This window comes from Oncorhynchus keta, unplaced genomic scaffold, assembly GCF_023373465.1.
Source record: "Oncorhynchus keta strain PuntledgeMale-10-30-2019 unplaced genomic scaffold, Oket_V2 Un_scaffold_4394_pilon_pilon, whole genome shotgun sequence".
Lineage (NCBI taxonomy): Eukaryota > Metazoa > Chordata > Actinopteri > Salmoniformes > Salmonidae > Oncorhynchus > Oncorhynchus keta.
The window spans coordinates 108370-128525 of record NW_026290944.1 but is presented as its reverse complement, the minus strand read 5'-3'; the positions used below and the strand labels follow the sequence as shown (position 1 = coordinate 128525).

The window sequence follows — 20156 nt, the reverse complement described above, 5'->3', positions numbered from 1 at the left end:
AAATGTAGCGAGCTGTTTACCACAAGTTGTCCTCTAACCAGTGATGTACACATTACACCCAGATTCCATGTGGTTTTAGAGCTGTTCGTTTAATCAGGATGTGCAACCTCATCTCCTCCCTCTCGCGCAATTGATTTCAACGTGATTTCGATATGAGTGATGACAAATAAGTGTTGCATTTCTCTTCGTTCTGGGGACCTCTACATTTAAATGCATCACTCCGAAATGTAGCTGACTGTCTTCTGCAGATTATCTAACCAGTGAGATAAAATATGTAAAAAATTCCAAAAGATATCTCCCATTTCCATGTGGTATTTTAGTTGTTAGTTTCAACCTGATTTCCCCCCAATAGATTTATTGCCAGTTGTCAAAACAGCGTTTTTGGTGCTTAGCTTGTTTAAAAAAAAAAGATTTGTTTCACACTTTGTTGGCTACTACTTTTTTGGGTTACTACATTCCATATGCGTTATTTCATAGTTGTGATGTCTTAATTATTATTCTACAATGTAGAAAATAGTTTAAATTAAGAAAGGCCCTTGAATGAGTAGTGAGTGTGTCCAACGTTTGACTGGTACTGTAAGTCTGAAAGATTTCAAATCAAATTTTATTACGTTTATTTTGTCACATGCGCCGAATACAACAGTGAAATGTTTATATTTCGATGCACTCACAACATTCAGACGTGTGTTACTGTCGTCAATAAAAAGTCCTCACAAACAGGCGTCTTCTCCCTTCGGACAACGACAACACTCTGACCTGAGTGGGCGGGTGTAGTGTCCAGATGCGCATTTCGAAGCGCTCTGATTGGTTTGGAATTTGCAGGGCTATGATGGATGAGGGATAATTTAGGTAGGCTGAGCAGCCAATCTAACGGGACTGTGAGGGGACGTTAGGTAGAGAGGAGAGGAGCAGATTGTACTTTTTTTTCTCACTACCAAATATGGCGATGAGAGGAAGCCCAGTGAAAGATGAGTGGGAGATGATTGAAATGGTGAAATGGATTTTGTCCAACATTCTGCACATTTTCTCATCGATGAAACGTTTGATCTCAATACAGTTTTCTGTTTCCATAACTAGAATCTGTAACAAACAGAGTGTACTACGTTTTGCGTTAAAATGGCGTTAAAAGGAGTGCAAGGGCGAATTGAGTTATTGCACGACCACACTTCACGCAGTGGGAGAAGATATGAGATGGATTCTGGCCATATGAACTCGGTAGCACAGAGTATATCAATTTGACATTCCAGAATTGTGCATTGTGGGTAGTTTAGAAGTTATCCGGAAATAAATTAATAAATATAAATGCAAAAACATAACTGTTTGTACTTATAGGGAACCAGATCGTGACTGAAACTACTTTACTAAGTCTTTAACGACACTGTTGTTACATTGGTGGGTAAAATGTCATGCTTCATTAACGACAACTTGTCTGATAATTAAAATATACATTTTACTCAACTGCGTTACCCACTCCAGTCAGCAGATGGCGGTCTGAGACTTTAAGGCGATGCTGTTGGTGTGACGTATAATGTAGTGGACGGAACGCTTCTTTCATCAGCAGCAACAGTTCGTCAGACACCTCGGTAGCTTGATAGACAAAATAGACGAACCAATAAAGATCTTTAGACTGGTTCGTAGAGCCAGTCTATTTTAAACTCTTTACTGTCGTCTAGTTAGTTATCAGATTTAGTTTAATATTTAAGGTGTTGTTATTATTGGTCATCTAGCTGGCTGGTTAAGTTAGCATTAGCCTAGCTAGCTAACATCTCCGACCATGAGTTCACTAAGCTGCTCTCCTCCTGACAAAGAAGAGGAGGTCTGCTGGACGGAGAAAGATGCTCTCGTGAAAGAGGAGGAGGAAGAGGAGGCTGTTACAATACAAAAACAAGTAGAGGGTGAGGCTTTTACCGTGAAACAAGAAGAGAAATACGTTTCCGTTAAAGAAGAGGAAGATACGTTCAGAGTGAAAGAGGAGGAGGATGTTACAGAAAAGAAGAGGAGGCAGAGAAAGAGGAGGCTGCCGTGTTTGGAGTGAAGGAAGGAGAGATGACTGTCACACTGAAAAAGGAGGAAGAAGAGGAGGAAACTGGATATCTGGGCCCGGTTTCCCTAACGCATCTTATTAAGGTGTCCGATGGTTCTAATGATGAACTTAGCCGTAAAATGGTTTTGAGAAACCGTTCCTCGATTTATACTAGTAAGTACTGTCTTAAAAACAGAGACACAAACTTTACAGTTGTTGAACTGATGAGTGGTGTTAAAGGGGAAATATGCAATTGCTACATCCATATTTTCACTTTTAAATTATTGATGTATAGCCAGTGGTCAGTCCTTACATCCATAGGTTCAAACATCTTGGCATAACGGTTAAAAGGTGTTGACTTGACAGTCGCTGGACCCAGGTTTGAGTTCAGCTCAGGGCCTCCCCTGAATTCACTACACTATGAATACAAGGACTGGCCATCCATGAGGTCATAATAATTTAACCAGTTTTCTGGGCTATAGTAATTAACCATCCATGATGTTTGATAGTTTTAACCAGGTTTCTAGGATATATAGTATATTCTAGAATTCATCCATGATGTCATATTGAGGCTATACAGTGTTAGTTTACAAACAATGGAGTTTAACAATCTTATGTTTTGGTTTCTGATGGGGGTAATACAGTTGAAACATTTGAGGCATTTCTAAGTTCTATTCTTCAGTAGTCAATGGCTATTATGACGTCATAATGATATAATGTCTGACCCCATTTAGTCGACTGGTCGATTGTTTGGTCGACAGGCTGTTGGTCGACCAAGATTGTTTTTGTCCCAACAGTCTCAAATATGTCCAGTATGTACGTACGGTCACTATGGCGACGAGGTCATCCATGCACTTATTAATGAAGCCGTTGTCTGAGGTGGTAAACTCCTAAAGGCCACCGGATGAATCCCTGAACATATTCCATTCTGTGCTAGTGAACCAGTCCTGTCGCTTAGCAACCGCTTCATCAGACCACTTCCTTAATGAACCTGTACTTCCTGTTTCAGCTTTGACTTATAATCAGGAGGAGTTATGTTGATATTTACCAGATGGAGGCTGAGGGAGGGGCTTTGTATGTGTCTCTGTGTGTGGAGTAAAGGCGATCTAGAGCCCCCCCAGGTAGAAATAACATGAAATCACCGGAGTGGCCCCTGGTCCCTACACTCTAACCACTAGGCTACCCTGCCGTCCCTACACTCTAACCACTAGGCTACCCTGCCGTCCCTACACTCTAACCACTAGGCTACCCTGCCGTCCCTACAATCTAACCACTAGGCTACCCTAGCCGTGCCCTACACTCTAACCACTAGGCTACCCTGCCGTCCCTCTACACTCTAACCACTAGGCTACCCTGCCGTCCCTACACTCTAACCACTAGTCCCTGCCACCTACTCTAACCACTGGGCTACCCTGTCCCTACGCTCTAACCACTAGGCTACCCTGCCGTCCCTAACACTCTAACCACTAGGCTACCCTGCCGTCCCTACACTCTAACCACTAGGCTACCCTGCCGTCCCTACACTCTAACCACTAGGCTACCCTGCCGTCCCTACACTCTAACCACTAGGCTACCCTGCCGTCCCTACACTCTAACCACTAGGCTACCCTGCCGTCCCTACACTCTAACCACTAGGCTACCCTGCCGTCCCTACAATCTAACCACTAGGCTACCCTGCCGTCCCTACACTCTAACCACTAGGCTACCCTGCCGTCCCTACACTCTAACCACTAGGCTACCCTGCCGTCCCTACACTCTAACCACTAGGCTACCCTGCCGTCCCTACGCTCTAACCACTAGGCTACCCTGTCGTCCCTACACTCTAACCACTAGGCTACCCTGCCGTCCCTACACTCTAACCACTAGGCTACCCTGCCGTCCCTACACTCTAACCACTAGGCTACCCTGCCGTCCCTACACTCTAACCACTAGGCTACCCTGCCGTCCCTACACTCTAACCACTAGGCTACCCTGCCGTCCCTACACTCTAACCACTAGGCTACCCTGCCGTCCCTACACTCTAACCACTAGGCTACCCTGCCGTCCCTACACTCTAACCACTAGGCTACCCTGCCGTCCCTACACTCTAACCACTAGGCTACCCTGCCGTCCCTACACTCTAACCACTAGGCTACCCTGCCGTCCCTACACTCTAACCACTAGGCTACCCTGCCGTCCCTACACTCTAACCACTAGGCTACCCTGCCGTCCCTACACTCTAACCACTAGGCTACCCTGCCGTCCCTACACTCTAACCACTAGGCTACCCTGCCGTCCCTACACTCTAACCACTAGGCTACCCTTCCGTCCCAACGCTCTAACCACTAGGCTACCCTTCCGTCCCAACGCTCTAACCACTAGGCTACCCTGCCGGTCCTACACTCTAACCACTAGGCTACCCTGCCGTCCCTACACTCTAACCACTAGGCTACCCTGCCGTCCCTACACTCTAACCACTAGGCTACCCTGCCGTCCCTACACTATAACCACTAGGCTACCCTGCCGTCCCTACACTCTAACCACTAGGCTACCCTGCCGTCCCTACACTCTAACCACTAGGCTACCCTGCCGTCCCTACACTCTAACCACTAGGCTACCCTGCCGTCCCTACACTCTAACCACTAGGCTACCCTGCCGTCCCTACACTCTAACCACTAGGCTACCCTGCCGTCCCTACACTCTAACCACTAGGCTACCCTGCCGTCCCTACACTCTAACCACTAGGCTACCCTGCCGTCCCTACACTCTAACCACTAGGCTAACCTGCCGTCCCTACACTCTAACCACTAGGCTACCCTGCCGTCCCTACACTCTAACCTCTAGGCTACCCTGCCGTCCCTACACTCTAACCACTAGGCTCCCTTCTGCCTCATCAGATCCTTTGAGTGACTTTGGTTATGATATGAACAAATTCATCTAACCTGAAAGCATATTTTAATGGTCTCTTCATTTAATGTCCATGGTCTCTTCATTTAATGTCCATGGTCTCTTCATTTAATGTCCATGGTCTCTTCATTTAATGTCCACTGTCTCTTCATTTAATGTCCATGGTCTCTTCATTTAATGTCCATGGTCTCTTCATTTAATGTCCACCTTCATTTAATGTCTCTTCATTTAATGTCCATGGTCTCTCCATGTAATGTCCATGGGTCTCTTTATTTAATGTCCATGGTCTCTCCATGTAATGTCCATGGTCTCTTCATTTAATGTCCATGGTCTCTTGATTGCAAAAGTCCTGATCTTAAAAACTGGGGCGGCAGGGTAGCCTAGTGGTTAGAACGTTGGACGAGTAACCAGAAGGTTGCAAATTCAAATCACCCATCCTGACAAGGTTCAACTCAGTCGTTCTGCCCCTGAACAGGCAGTTAACCCACTGTTCCTAGGCCGTCATTGACAATAAGAATTTGTAACTGACTTGCCTAGTTAAATAAAGGTGAAATAAAGAATATATACGCCTAGGTCTAGATATTGTTTTGACCTTCTTGTGTTCTGGGTTTTTTCCTAATCGTAATCTACTTGAAGTGAATAAAGTATTTTATTGTTGCCATCTTTGTTTTCTAGGCCTCACTGCTTTATCACATGGCCACATTCTCATGTTCCAATGTGAATTCTTTAAGAGATGGGCGGGTCTAAGGCTCTAGAGGGTGTGAAGGATGATAAATGGGCGTGAACAAAGAGCAGCACTGAAGATATACAGCAATAGACAATGTAGTAATGATAATGGTTTGCCTAATGGGGGAACCTGGTGAGATAAATACTGTTAATGGTTTGGGGGAACCTGGTGAGATAAATACTGTTAATGGTTTGGGGGAACCTGGTGAGATAAATACTGTTAATGGTTTGGGGGAACCTGGTGAGATAAATACTGTTAATGGTTTGGGTAATGGGGGAACCTGGTGAGATAAATACTGTTAATGGTTTGCCTAATGGGGGAACCTGGTGAGATAAATACTGTTAATGGTTTGCCTAATGGGGGAACCTGGTGAGATAAATACTGTTAATGGTTTGGGGGAACCTGGTGAGATATATACTGTTAATGGTTTGCCTAATGGGGGAACCTGGTGAGATAAATACTGTTAATGGTTTGCCTAATGGGGGAACCTGGTGAGATAAATACTGTTAATGGTTTGGGGGAACCTGGTGAGATATATACTGTTAATGGTTTGGGGGAACCTGGTGAGATAAATACTGTTAATGGTTTGGGGAACCTAATAAATACTGTTAATGGAACCTGGTGAGATAAATACTGTTAATGGTTTGGGGGAACCTGGTGAGATAAATACTGTTAATGGTTTGGGGGAACCTGGTGAGATAAATACTGTTAATGGTTTACCTAATGGGGGAACCTGGTGAGATAAATACTGTTAATGGTTTGGGGGAACCTGGTGAGATAAATACTGTTAATGGTTTGGGGGAACCTGGTGAGATAAATACTGTTAATGGTTTGCCTAATGGGGGAACCTGGTGAGATAAATACTGTTAATGGTTTGGGGGAACCTGGTGAGATAAATACTGTTAATGGTTTGCCTAATGGGGGAACCTGGTGAGATAAATACTGTTAATGGTTTGGGGGAACCTGGTGAGATAAATACTGTTAATGGTTTGGGGGAACCTGGTGAGATAAATACTGTTAATGGTTTGCCTAATGGGGGAACCTGGTGAGATAAATACTGTTAATGGTTTGTCTAATGGGGGAACCTGGTGAGATAAATACTGTTAATGGTTTGCCTAATGGGGAACCTAAATACTGTTAATGGTTTGGGGGAACCTGATAAATACTGTTAATGGTTTGGGGGAACCTGGTGAGATAAATACTGTTAATGGTTTGCCTAATGGGGAACCTGGTGAGATAAATACTGTTAATGGTTTGGGGGAACCTGGTGAGATAAATACTGTTAATGGTTTGGGGGAACCTGGTGAGATAAATACTGTTAATGGTTTGCCTAATGGGGGAACCTGGTGAGATAAATACTGTTAATGGTTTGCCTAATGGGGAACCTGGTGAGATAAATACTGTTAATGGTTTGCCTAATGGGGAACCTGGTGAGATAAATACTGTTAATGGTTTGGGGGAACCTGGTGAGATAAATACTGTTAATGGTTTGGGGAACCTGGTGAGATAAATACTGTTAATGGTTTGCCTAATGGGGAACCTGGTGAGATAAATACTGTTAATGGTTTGCCTAATGGGGAACCTGGTGAGATAAATACTGTTAATGGTTTGGGGGAACCTGGTGAGATAAATACTGTTAATGGTTTGGGGGAACCTGGTGAGATAAATACTGTTAATGGTTTGCCTAATGGGGAACCTGGTGAGATAAATACTGTTAATGGTTTGCCTAATGGGGAACCTGGTGAGATAAATACTGTTAATGGTTTGCCTAATGGGGAACCTGGTGAGATAAATACTGTTAATGGTTTGCCTAATGGGGAACCTGGTGAGATAAATACTGTTAATGGTTTGGGGGAACCTGGTGAGATAAATACTGTTAATGGTTTGGGGGAACCTGGTGAGATAAATACTGTTAATGGTTTGGCTAATGGGGGAACCTGGTGAGATAAATACTGTTAATGGTTTGCCTAATGGGGAACCTGGTGAGATAAATACTGTTAATGGTTTGCCTAATGGGGGAACCTGGTGAGATAAATACTGTTAATGGTTTGGGGGAACCTGGTGAGATATATACTGTTAATGGTTTGCCTAATGGGGGAACCTGGTGAGATAAATACTGTTAATGGTTTGCCTAATGGGGGAACCTGGTGAGATATATACTGTTAATGGTTTGGGGGAACCTGGTGAGATAAATACTGTTAATGGTTTGCCTAATGGGGGAACCTGGTGAGATAAATACTGTTAATGGTTTGGGGGAACCTGGTGAGATAAATACTGTTAATGGTTTGCCTAATGGGAGAACCTGGTGAGATAAATACTGTTAATGGTTTGCCTAATGGGGGAACCTGGTGAGATAAATACTGTTAATGGTTTGGGGGAACCTGGTGAGATAAATACTGTTAATGGTTTGGGGGAACCTGGTGAGATAAATACTGTTAATGGTTTGCCTAATGGGGGAACCTGGTGAGATAAATACTGTTAATGGTTTGGGGGAACCTGGTGAGATAAATACTGTTAATGGTTTGGGGGAACCTGGTGAGATAAATACTGTTAATGGTTTGGGGGAACCTGGTGAGATAAATACTGTTAATGGTTTGGGGGAACCTGGTGAGATAAATACTGTTAATGGTTTGGGGGAACCTGGTGAGATAAATACTGTTAATGGTTTGGGGGAACCTGGTGAGATAAATACTGTTAATGGTTTGCCTAATGGGGGAACCTGGTGAGATAAATACTGTTAATGGTTTGGGGGAACCTGGTGAGATAAATACTGTTAATGGTTTGGGGGAACCTGGTGAGATAAATACTGTTAATGGTTTACCTAATGGGGGAACCTGGTGAGATAAATACTGTTAATGGTTTGGGGGAACCTGGTGAGATAAATACTGTTAATGGTTTGCCTAATGGGGGAACCTGGTGAGATAAATACTGTTAATGGTTTGCGGGAACCTGGTGAGATAAATACTGTTAATGGTTTGGGGGAACCTGGTGAGATAAATACTGTTAATGGTTTGTCTAATGGGGGAACCTGGTGAGATAAATACTGTTAATGGTTTGGGGGAACCTGGTGAGATAAATACTGTTAATGGTTTGTCTAATGGGGGAACCTGGTGAGATAAATACTGTTAATGGTTTGGGGGAACCTGGTGAGATAAATACTGTTAATGGTTTGCCTAATGGGGAACCTGGTGAGATAAATACTGTTAATGGTTTGCCTAATGGGGAACCTGGTGAGATAAATACTGTTAATGGTTTGGGGGAACCTGGTGAGATAAATACTGTTAATGGTTTGCCTAATGGGGGAACCTGGTGAGATAAATACTGTTAATGGTTTGGGGGAACCTGGTGGAACCTGGTGAGATAAATACTGTTAATGGTTTGCCTAATGGGGGAACCTGGTGAGATAAATACTGTTAATGGTTTGGGGGAACCTGGTGAGATAAATACTGTTAATGGTTTGGCTAATGGGGGAACCTGGTGAGATAAATACTGTTAATGGTTTGCCTAATGGGGGAACCTGGTGAGATAAATACTGTTAATGGTTTGCCTAATGGGGGAACCTGGTGAGATAAATACTGTTAATGGTTTGGGGGAACCTGGTGAGATAAATACTGTTAATGGTTTGCCTAATGGGGGAACCTGGTGAGATAAATACTGTTAATGGTTTGCCTAATGGGGGAACCTGGTGAGATAAATACTGTTAATGGTTTGGGGGAACCTGGTGAGATAAATACTGTTAATGGTTTGGGGGAACCTGGTGAGATAAATACTGTTAATGGTTTGGGGGAACCTGGTGAGATAAATACTGTTAATGGTTTGGGGGAACCTGGTGAGATAAATACTGTTAATGAGATAAATACTGTTAATGGTTTGGGGAACCTGGTAAGATAAATACTGTTAATGGTTTGCCTAATGGGGAACCTGGTGAGATAAATACTGTTAATGGTTTGGGGAACCTGGTGAGATAAATACTGTTAATGGTTTGCCTAATGGGGAACCTTGCCTAATGGGGGAACCTGGTGAGATAAATACTGTTAATGGTTTGGGGGAACCTGGTGAGATAAATACTGTTAATGGTTTGGGGGAACCTGGTGAGATAAATACTGTTAATGGTTTGGGGGAACCTGGTGAGATAAATACTGTTAATGGTTTGGGGGAACCTGGTGAGATAAATACTGTTAATGGTTTGGGGGAACCTGGTGAGATAAATACTGTTAATGGTTTGGGGGAACCTGGTGAGATAAATACTGTTAATGGTTTGGGGTTTGGGGGAACCTGGTGAGATAAATACTGTTAATGGTTTGCCTAATGGGGAACCTGGTGAGATAAATACTGTTAATGGTTTGGGGGAACCTGGTGAGATAAATACTGTTAATGGTTTGCCTGGTGATGGTTTGCCTAATGGGGAACCTGGTGAGATATATACTGTTAATGGTTTGCCTAATGGGGGAACCTGGTGAGATAAATACTGTTAATGTTTTGGGGGAACCTGGTGAGATAAATACTGTTAATGGTTTGCCTAATGGGGGAACCTGGTGAGATAAATACTGTTAATGGTTTGGGGGAACCTGGTGAGATAAATACTGTTAATGGTTTGCCTAATGGGGGAACCTGGTGAGATAAATACTGTTAATGGTTTGGGGGAACCTGGTGAGATAAATACTGTTAATGGTTTGCCTAATGGGGGAACCTGGTGAGATAAATACTGTTAATGGTTTGCCTAATGGGGGAACCTGGTGAGATAAATACTGTTAATGGTTTGGGGGAACCTGGTGAGATAAATACTGTTAATGGTTTGGGGGAACCTGGTGAGATAAATACTGTTAATGGTTTGGGGGAACCTGGTGAGATATATACTGTTAATGGTTTGGGGGAACCTGGTGAGATAAATACTGTTAATGGTTTGGGGGAACCTGGTAAGATAAATACTGTTAATGGTTTGCCTAATGGGGGAACCTGGTGAGATAAATACTGTTAATGGTTTGGGGGAACCTGGTGAGATAAATACTGTTAATGGTTTGGGGGAACCTGGTAAGATAAATACTGTTAATGGTTTGCCTAATGGGGGAACCTGGTGAGATAAATACTGTTAATGGTTTGGGGGAACCTGGTGAGATAAATACTGTTAATGGTTTGCCTAATGGGGGAACCTGGTGAGATAAATACTGTTAATGGTTTGGGGAACCTGGTGAGATAAATACTGTTAATGGTTTGGGGGAACCTGGTGAGATAAATACTGTTAATGGTTTGGGGGAACCTGGTAAGATAAATACTGTTAATGGTTTGGGGGAACCTGGTGAGATATATACTGTTAATGGTTTGGGGGAGCCTGGTGAGATAAATACTGTTAATGGTTTGCCTAATGGGGGAACCTGGTGAGATATATACTGTTAATGGTTTGGGGGAACCTGGTGAGATAAATACTGTTAATGGTTTGGGGGAACCTGGTAAGATAAATACTGTTAATGGTTTGGGGGAACCTGGTGAGATAAATACTGTTAATGGTTTGGGGGAACCTGGTGAGATAAATACTGTTAATGGTTTGGGGGAACCTGGTGAGATAAATACTGTTAATGGTTTGGGGGAACCTGGTGAGATAAATACTGTTAATGGTTTGGGGGAACCTGGTGAGATAAATACTGTTAATGGTTTGCCTAATGGGGGAACCTGGTGAGATAAATACTGTTAATGGTTTGCCTAATGGGGGAACCTGGTGAGATAAATACTGTTAATGGTTTGGGGGAACATGGTGAGATAAATACTGTTAATGGTTTGCCTAATGGGGGAACCTGGTGAGATAAATACTGTTAATGGTTTGGGGGAACCTGGTGAGATAAATACTGTTAATGGTTTGCCTAATGGGGGAACCTGGTGAGATAAATACTGTTAATGGTTTGGGGGAACCTGGTGAGATAAATACTGTTAATGGTTTGGGGGAACCTGGTGAGATAAATACTGTTAATGGTTTGCCTAATGGGGGAACCTGGTGAGATAAATACTGTTAATGGTTTGCCTAATGGGGGAACCTGGTGAGATAAATACTGTTAATGGTTTGGGGGAACCTGGTGAGATAAATACTGTTAATGGTTTGCCTAATGGGGGAACCTGGTGAGATAAATACTGTTAATGGTTTGCCTAATGGGGAACCTGGTGAGATAAATACTGTTAGATAAATACTGTTAATGGTTTGGGGGAACCTGGTGAGATAAATACTGTTAATGGTTTGGGGAACCTGGTGAGATAAATACTGTTAATGGTTTGGGGGAACCTGGTGAGATAAATACTGTTAATGGTTTGGGGAACCTGGTGAGATAAATACTGTTAATTGTTTGGGGGAACCTGGTGAGATAAATACTGTTAATGGTTTGCCTAATGGGGAACCTGGTGAGATAAATACTGTTAATGGTTTGGGGGAACCTGGTGAGATAAATACTGTTAATGGTTTGGGGGAACCTGGTGAGATAAATACTGTTAATGGTTTGCCTAATGGGGAACCTGGTGAGATAAATACTGTTAATGGTTTGGGGAACCTGGTGAGATAAATACTGTTAATGGTTTGGGGGAACCTGGTGAGATATATACTGTTAATGGTTTGGGGGAACCTGGTGAGATAAATACTGTTAATGGTTTGCCTAATGGGGAACCTGGTGAGATAAATACTGTTAATGGTTTGGGGGAACCTGGTGAGATAAATACTGTTAATGGTTTGGGGGAACCTGGTGAGATAAATACTGTTAATGGTTTACCTAATGGGGGAACCTGGTGAGATAAATACTGTTAATGGTTTGGGGAACCTGGTGAGATAAATACTGTTAATGGTTTGCCTAATGGGGAACCTGGTGAGATAAATACTGTTAATGGTTTGGGGAACCTGGTGAGATAAATACTGTTAATGGTTTGGGGGAACCTGGTGAGATAAATACTGTTAATGGTTTGGGGGAACCTGGTGAGATAAATACTGTTAATGGTTTGGGGGAACCTGGTGAGATAAATACTGTTAATGGTTTGGGGGAACCTGGTGAGATAAATACTGTTAATGGTTTGCCTAAGATAAATACTGTTAATGGTTTGGGGGACCTGGTGAGATAAATACTGTTAATGGTTTGGGGGAACCTGGTGAGATAAATACTGTTAATGGTTTGGGGGAACCTGGTGAGATAAATACTGTTAATGGTTTGGGGGAACCTGGTGAGATAAATACTGTTAATGGTTTGGGGGAACCTGGTGAGATAAATACTGTTAATGGTTTGGGGGAACCTGGTGAGATAAATACTGTTAATGGTTTGGGGGAACCTGGTGAGATAAATACTGTTAATGGTTTGGGGGAACCTGGTGAGATAAATACTGTTAATGGTTTGCCTAATGGGGGAACCTGGTGAGATATATACTGTTAATGGTTTGCCTAATGGGGGAACCTGGTGAGATAAATACTGTTAATGTTTTGGGGGAACCTGGTGAGATAAATACTGTTAATGGTTTGCCTAATGGGGGAACCTGGTGAGATAAATACTGTTAATGGTTTGGGGGAACCTGGTGAGATAAATACTGTTAATGGTTTGCCTAATGGGGGAACCTGGTGAGATAAATACTGTTAATGGTTTGGGGGAACCTGGTGAGATATATACTGTTAATAGTTTGGGGGAACCTGGTGAGATAAATACTGTTAATGGTTTGCCTAATGGGGGAACCTGGTGAGATAAATACTGTTAATGGTTTGCCTAATGGGGGAACCTGGTGAGATAAATACTGTTAATGGTTTGGGGGAACCTGGTGAGATAAATACTGTTAATGGTTTGCCTAATGGGGGAACCTGGTGAGATAAATACTGTTAATGGTTTGCCTAATGGGGGAACCTGGTGAGATAAATACTGTTAATGGTTTGGGGGAACCTGGTGAGATAAATACTGTTAATGGTTTGGGGGAACCTGGTGAGATAAATACTGTTAATGGTTTGGGGGAACCTGGTGAGATATATACTGTTAATGGTTTGGGGGAACCTGGTGAGATAAATACTGTTAATTGTTTGGGGGAACCTGGTAAGATAAATACTGTTAATGGTTTGCCTAAAGGGGGAACCTGGTGAGATAAATACTGTTAATGGTTTGGGGGAACCTGGTGAGATAAATACTGTTAATGGTTTGCCTAATGGGGGAACCTGGTGAGATAAATACTGTTAATGGTTTGGGGGAACCTGGTGAGATAAATACTGTTAATGGTTTGGGGGAACCTGGTGAGATAAATACTGTTAATGGTTTGCCTAATGGGGGAACCTGGTGAGATATATACTGTTAATGGTTTGGGGGAACCTGGTGAGATAAATACTGTTAATGGTTTGGGGGAACCTGGTGAGATAAATACTGTTAATGGTTTGTCTAATGGGGGAACCTGGTGAGATAAATACTGTTAATGGTTTGGGGGAACCTGGTGAGATAAATACTGTTAATGGTTTGTCTAATGGGGGAACCTGGTGAGATAAATACTGTTAATGGTTTGGGGGAACCTGGTGAGATAAATACTGTTAATGGTTTGCCTAATGGGGGAACCTGGTGAGATATATACTGTTAATGGTTTGCCTAATGGGGGAACCTGGTGAGATAAATACTGTTAATGTTTTGGGGGAACCTGGTGAGATAAATACTGTTAATGGTTTGCCTAATGGGGGAACCTGGTGAGATAAATACTGTTAATGGTTTGGGGGAACCTGGTGAGATAAATACTGTTAATGGTTTGCCTAATGGGGAACCTGGTGGGATAAATACTGTTAATGGTTTGGGGGAACCTGGTGAGATAAATACTGTTAATGGTTTGCCTAATGGGGGAACCTGGTGAGATAAATACTGTTAATGGTTTGCCTAATGGGGGAACCTGGTGAGATAAATACTGTTAATGGTTTGGGGGAACCTGGTGAGATAAATACTGTTAATGGTTTGGGGGAACCTGGTGAGATAAATACTGTTAATGGTTTGGGGGAACCTGGTGAGATATATACTGTTAATGGTTTGGGGGAACCTGGTGAGATAAATACTGTTAATGGTTTGCCTAATGGGGGAACCTGGTGAGATATATACTGTTAATAGTTTGGGGGAACCTGGTGAGATAAATACTGTTAATGGTTTGGGGGAACCTGGTAAGATAAATACTGTTAATGGTTTGCCTAATGGGGGAACCTGGTGAGATAAATACTGTTAATGGTTTGGGGGAACCTGGTGAGATAAATACTGTTAATGGTTTGCCTAATGGGGGAACCTGGTGAGATAAATACTGTTAATGGTTTGGGGAACCTGGTGAGATAAATACTGTTAATGGTTTGGGGGAACCTGGTGAGATAAATACTGTTAATGGTTTGGGGGAACCTGGTAAGATAAATACTGTTAATGGTTTGGGGGAACCTGGTGAGATATATACTGTTAATGGTTTGGGGGAGCCTGGTGAGATAAATACTGTTAATGGTTTGCCTAATGGGGGAACCTGGTGAGATATATACTGTTAATGGTTTGGGGGAACCTGGTGAGATAAATACTGTTAATGGTTTGGGGGAACCTGGTAAGATAAATACTGTTAATGGTTTGGGGGAACCTGGTGAGATAAATACTGTTAATGGTTTGGGGGAACCTGGTGAGATAAATACTGTTAATGGTTTGGGGGAACCTGGTGAGATAAATACTGTTAATGGTTTGGGGGAACCTGGTGAGATAAATACTGTTAATGGTTTGGGGGAACCTGGTGAGATAAATACTGTTAATGGTTTGCCTAATGGGGGAACCTGGTGAGATAAATACTGTTAATGGTTTGCCTAATGGGGGAACCTGGTGAGATAAATACTGTTAATGGTTTGGGGGAACCTGGTGAGATAAATACTGTTAATGGTTTGGGGGAACCTGGTGAGATAAATACTGTTAATGGTTTGCCTAATGGGGGAACCTGGTAAGATAAATACTGTTAATGGTTTGCCTAATGGGGGAACCTGGTGAGATAAATACTGTTAATGGTTTGCCTAATGGGGGAACCTGGTGAGATAAATACTGTTAATGGTTTGCCTAATGGGGGAACCTGGTGAGATAAATACTGTTAATGGTTTGCCTAATGGGGGAACCTGGTGAGATAAATACTGTTAATGGTTTGCCTAATGGGGGAACCTGGTGAGATAAATACTGTTAATGGTTTACCTAATGGGGGAACCTGGTGAGATAAATACTGTTAATGGTTTGGGGGAACCTGGTGAGATAAATACTGTTAATGGTTTGCCTAATGGGGGAACCTGGTGAGATATATTACTTCCTCACGTTAGAATACCATTTTTGTCCTGAATGGGATTAGAAGCTCTGAGTCATTACCTCCTCATGTTTTCCTCCAATCCCAGTGTATAATACACCATGTAGAAGCTCTGAGTCATTACCTCCTCATGTTTTCCTCCAATCACAGTGTATAATACACCATGTAGAAGCTCTGAGTCATTACCTCCTCATGTTTTCCTCCAATCACAGTGTATAATACACCATGTAGAAGCTCTGAGTCATTACTTCCTCATGTTTTCCTCCAATCACAGTGTATAATACACCATGTAGAAGCTCTGAGTCATTACTTCCTCATGTTTCCTCCAATCACAGTGTATAATACACCATGTAGAAGCTCTGAGTCATTACTTCCTCATGTTTTCCTCCAATCACAGTGTATAATACACCATGTAGAAGCTCTGAGTCATTACTTCCTCATGTTTCCTCCAATCACAGTGTAGAAGCTCAGTCTGTACTTGTATCCAATGTAAAAAATAAACACCATTTAAAAGGTTGCTACATAAGACTGAATAGAGACGACGGGTCACATATTTGGTTGTGAAAGTTGCAAAATACCTATTTTGGATGCAGAAGTTGTTAGCTTGAATGCTAACGCTCATTGACAGGCTGGTAGCAAAGCCAATGGGCATTTTACTGGTTGAAGTGTTTTTTTAAAGTATAAAGCAGTTGATTTGCAGCAATGACACAATCATTATTATTATATATATATATTATATACCTTAACATTACCTTAGCTCAAATAAACAATGGATTTCTGCTGTTGTGGGCCTTTAATCATCTGTCTGACTTTGTTGTTCACACAGGAGAGAGACGGGACTACCGTTGATCCTCTGGGGAGCCTCAACAACCTCATGATGCTGACAAGGCAGATAAGAGTCTCTCCACATTAGAACATCTCAAATTCCAGCAGAGACCCACAGGAATGAAACCTCACCACTGCTCTGACTGTGGGAAGAGTTACTCAAGATCAGATTCACTAAAAGCACACCAGAGAATTCACACTGGAGAGAAACCTTATAGCTGTTCTCAATGTGGGAAGGGTTTTACTACATCTCGCCGTCTGACTATACACCAGAGAACACACACAGGAGATAAATCTTACCACTGCTATGTCTGTGGGAAGAGTTACTCAATATCAGAGTCACTAAACACACATCAGAGAATTCACACTGGAGAGAAACCTTATAGCTGTTCTCAATGTGGGAAGGGTTTTACTACATCTATCAAGCTGACTATACACCAGAGAACACACACAGGAGAGAAATCTTTCCACTGTGCAGACTGTGGGAAGAGTTTTCTGATATCAGGATATTTAAAATCACACCAGAGAATACACACAGGAGAGAAGCCTTATAGCTGTGATCAATGTGGGAAGAATTTTAGTCACTTAAGCAGCCTGATAGTTCACCAGAGAACACACACAGGAGAGAAACCTTATAGCTGTGATCAATGTGGGAAGAGTTTTACTTAGTCTAGTCAGCTGACTAGGCACCAGAGAACACACACAGGAGAGAAATATTTTAGCTGTGGTCAATGTGGGAAGACTTTTACTGAGCATGGTAACTTGACTAAGCATCAGAGAACACACACAGGAGAGAAACCATATAGCTGTGATCAATGTGGGAAGAGTTTTACTGAGTCTGGTAACTTGACTAAGCACCAGAGAAGACACTCAGGAGAGAAGTCACATAGCTGTGATCAATGTGACAAGAGATACTCTGATAATCGATCTCTTATTAAACATCAGAAAATACATAAAGGAGTTGTTTCATGATATCAATGAAATAATGTTACAATGTAGAATGTTTTAACATTGTAGTAGGAGTAGTTTAATGATGTCACAATGTAGAATGTTTTAACATTGTAGTAGGAGTATTCTAGTGATGTCACAATGTAGAATGTTTTAACATTGTAGTAGGAGTATTCTAGTGATGTCACAATGTAGAATGTTTTAACATTGTAGTAGGAGTATTCTAGTGATGTCACAATGTAGAATGTTTTAACATTGTAGTAGGAGTGTTCTAATGATGTCACAATGTAGAATGTTTTAACATTGTAGTAGGAGTGTTCTAATGATGTCACAATGTAGAACCCTAAACTTTTGTCTCCTGTTCTATTGATTTCAGCATGATGTGGATATTAGCCTCATCAGGGGGAAAATCCAGGTTCTGAATTGAAAGAGTCCTAATTTATTTGATTAACAAAAAAAGGAGTTGTTACCACATTGGCATTGCACTATTTTTGCTTTTTTAATCGTCTTATGTTTGTTGTGTAGTAAATATTTACCATCTAAACCATGTGTGACCTCTCACCTCTCTGGCTGTAGAAGTGTTCTTCCTAACCAGTCCCTCAACAGCTCTCTGACTGAGCTCCACCCTCACTGGGTCTTCAGAGGAGAGGAAGGCTGAGGAGGGATGGAAGGATGAATGGATCAATCAGTCAACAAGTCAGTAATATAAAGAGAGTGTTGATCATCTCCCACCCATGGAGAGACCTTTATACTGTATCCAGGGTTGGGTAGGTTACTTTCTAAATGTAATCTGTTAGTTACTAGTTACCTGTCTAAAAGTGTCATCAGTAAATCTGATTACTTTCAGTTATTTGTTTTTAGTTACTAGTTACCTGTCTAAAAGTGTCAAGTAATCTGTTAGTTACACCTGTCAAGTAACTAACTTGATTAAACTTTGTAATCTAACTTTCTAAATGTAATCTGTTGGTTACAAGTTACCTGTCTAAAAGTGTCATCAGTAACATAACTGTTGGATTCCCCAAACTCACTAATATAATCTGATTACATTCAGTTATTTGTTTTTAGATTACTTTCCCTTTAAGAGGGATTGTTAACTCACTAATGTAATCTGATTACTTTCAGTTATTTGTTTTTAGATTACTTTCCCTTTAAGAGGGATTGTTAACTCACTAATGTAATCTGATTACTTTGAATTACTTCCTCCTAAAGAGGCACAGGTTTGTACCACCAACAAATCTGATTTGAAACCTAACCTTAACCATACTGCTAACGCTAATGCCTAAACCTAACCTTAACCATACTGCTAACCCTAATGCCTAAACCTAACCTTAACCATACTGCTAACCCTAATGCCTAAACCTAACCTTAACCATACTGCTAACCCTAATGCCTAAACCTAACCTTAACCATACTGCTAACCCTAATGCCTAAACCTAACCTTAACCATACTGCTAACCCTAATGCCTAACCTTAACCATACTGCTAACCCTAATGCCTAAACCTCACCTTAACCATACTGCTGACCCTAATGCCTAAACCTAACCTTAACCATACTGCTAACCCTAATGCCTAACCCCAACCTTAACCATACTGCTAACCCTAATGCCTAAACCTAACCTTAACCATACTGCTAACCCTAATGCCTAAACCTAACCTTAACCATACTGCTAACCCTAATGCCTAAACCTAACCTTAACAATACTGCTTACCATAATGCCTAAACCTAACCTTACATTGTTGTGTTTTCATGAATTGAATGCAAGAGTGTGCAGAGCTGTCATCAAGGGGAAATTAGGCTATTTGAAAAGTCTCAAATATAAAATATATTTATTTTGATTTGTTTAACACTTTTTTTGGTTACTACATGATTCCATATGTGTTATTTCATAGTTTTGATGTCTTCACTATTATTCTACAATGTAGAAAACAGTTCAAATTAAGAAAACCCCTTGAATGAGTAGGTGTGTCCAAACTTTTGACTGGTACTGTATATCTGAAAGCTATCAAATCAAATTTGTACTTGCTTACTTACGAGCCCCAAATCAACAATGCAGTTTAAAAAAATACAGATACGAATAAGAAACATGTAATTAAAGAGCAGCAGTAAAATAACAATAGCAAGACTATATACAGGGGGTACTGGTACAGAGTTAAAGTGCAAGGGCACCGGTTAGTTGAGGTAATATGTACCCGATGGTAGAGTTATTAAAGTGACAACAACAGAGAGTAGCAGGGGTGTAAAAGAGGGGGGGGGCCAATGCAAATAGTCTGGGTAGCCATTTGATTAGGTGTTCATGAGTCTTATGGCTTGGGGGTAGAAGCTGTTTAGAAGCCTCTTGGACTTAGACTTGGTGCTTCGATACCGCTCGCCGTGTGGTAGCAGAGAGAACAGTCTATGACTAGGGTGGCTGGAGTTTTTGACAATTTTTAGGGCCTTCCTCTGACACCGCCTGGTATAGAGGTCCTGGATGGCAG

General features: G+C 41.8%; 1 protein-coding gene across 1 annotated transcript; it reads left to right on the top strand.

Moving 5' to 3' along the window:
* Nucleotides 1-1550: 1550 nt before the first annotated feature.
* On the top strand, nucleotides 1551-18228 carry LOC118378532 (zinc finger protein 239-like). The gene is made up of 2 exons (XM_052516486.1): nucleotides 1551-2197; nucleotides 16735-18228. Exon 2 carries the CDS (start codon nucleotides 16854-16856, stop codon nucleotides 17400-17402), a length of 549 nt encoding a protein of 182 aa, XP_052372446.1. The 5' UTR covers nucleotides 1551-2197; nucleotides 16735-16853; the 3' UTR covers nucleotides 17403-18228.
* The last annotated feature ends 1928 nt before the right edge of the window (nucleotides 18229-20156 follow it).

Coding starts and splice junctions, on each gene's coding strand:
- LOC118378532 (XM_052516486.1), top strand. CDS start 16,854: ATGAAACCTCACCACTGCTCTGACTGTGGGAAGAGTTACTCAAGATCA.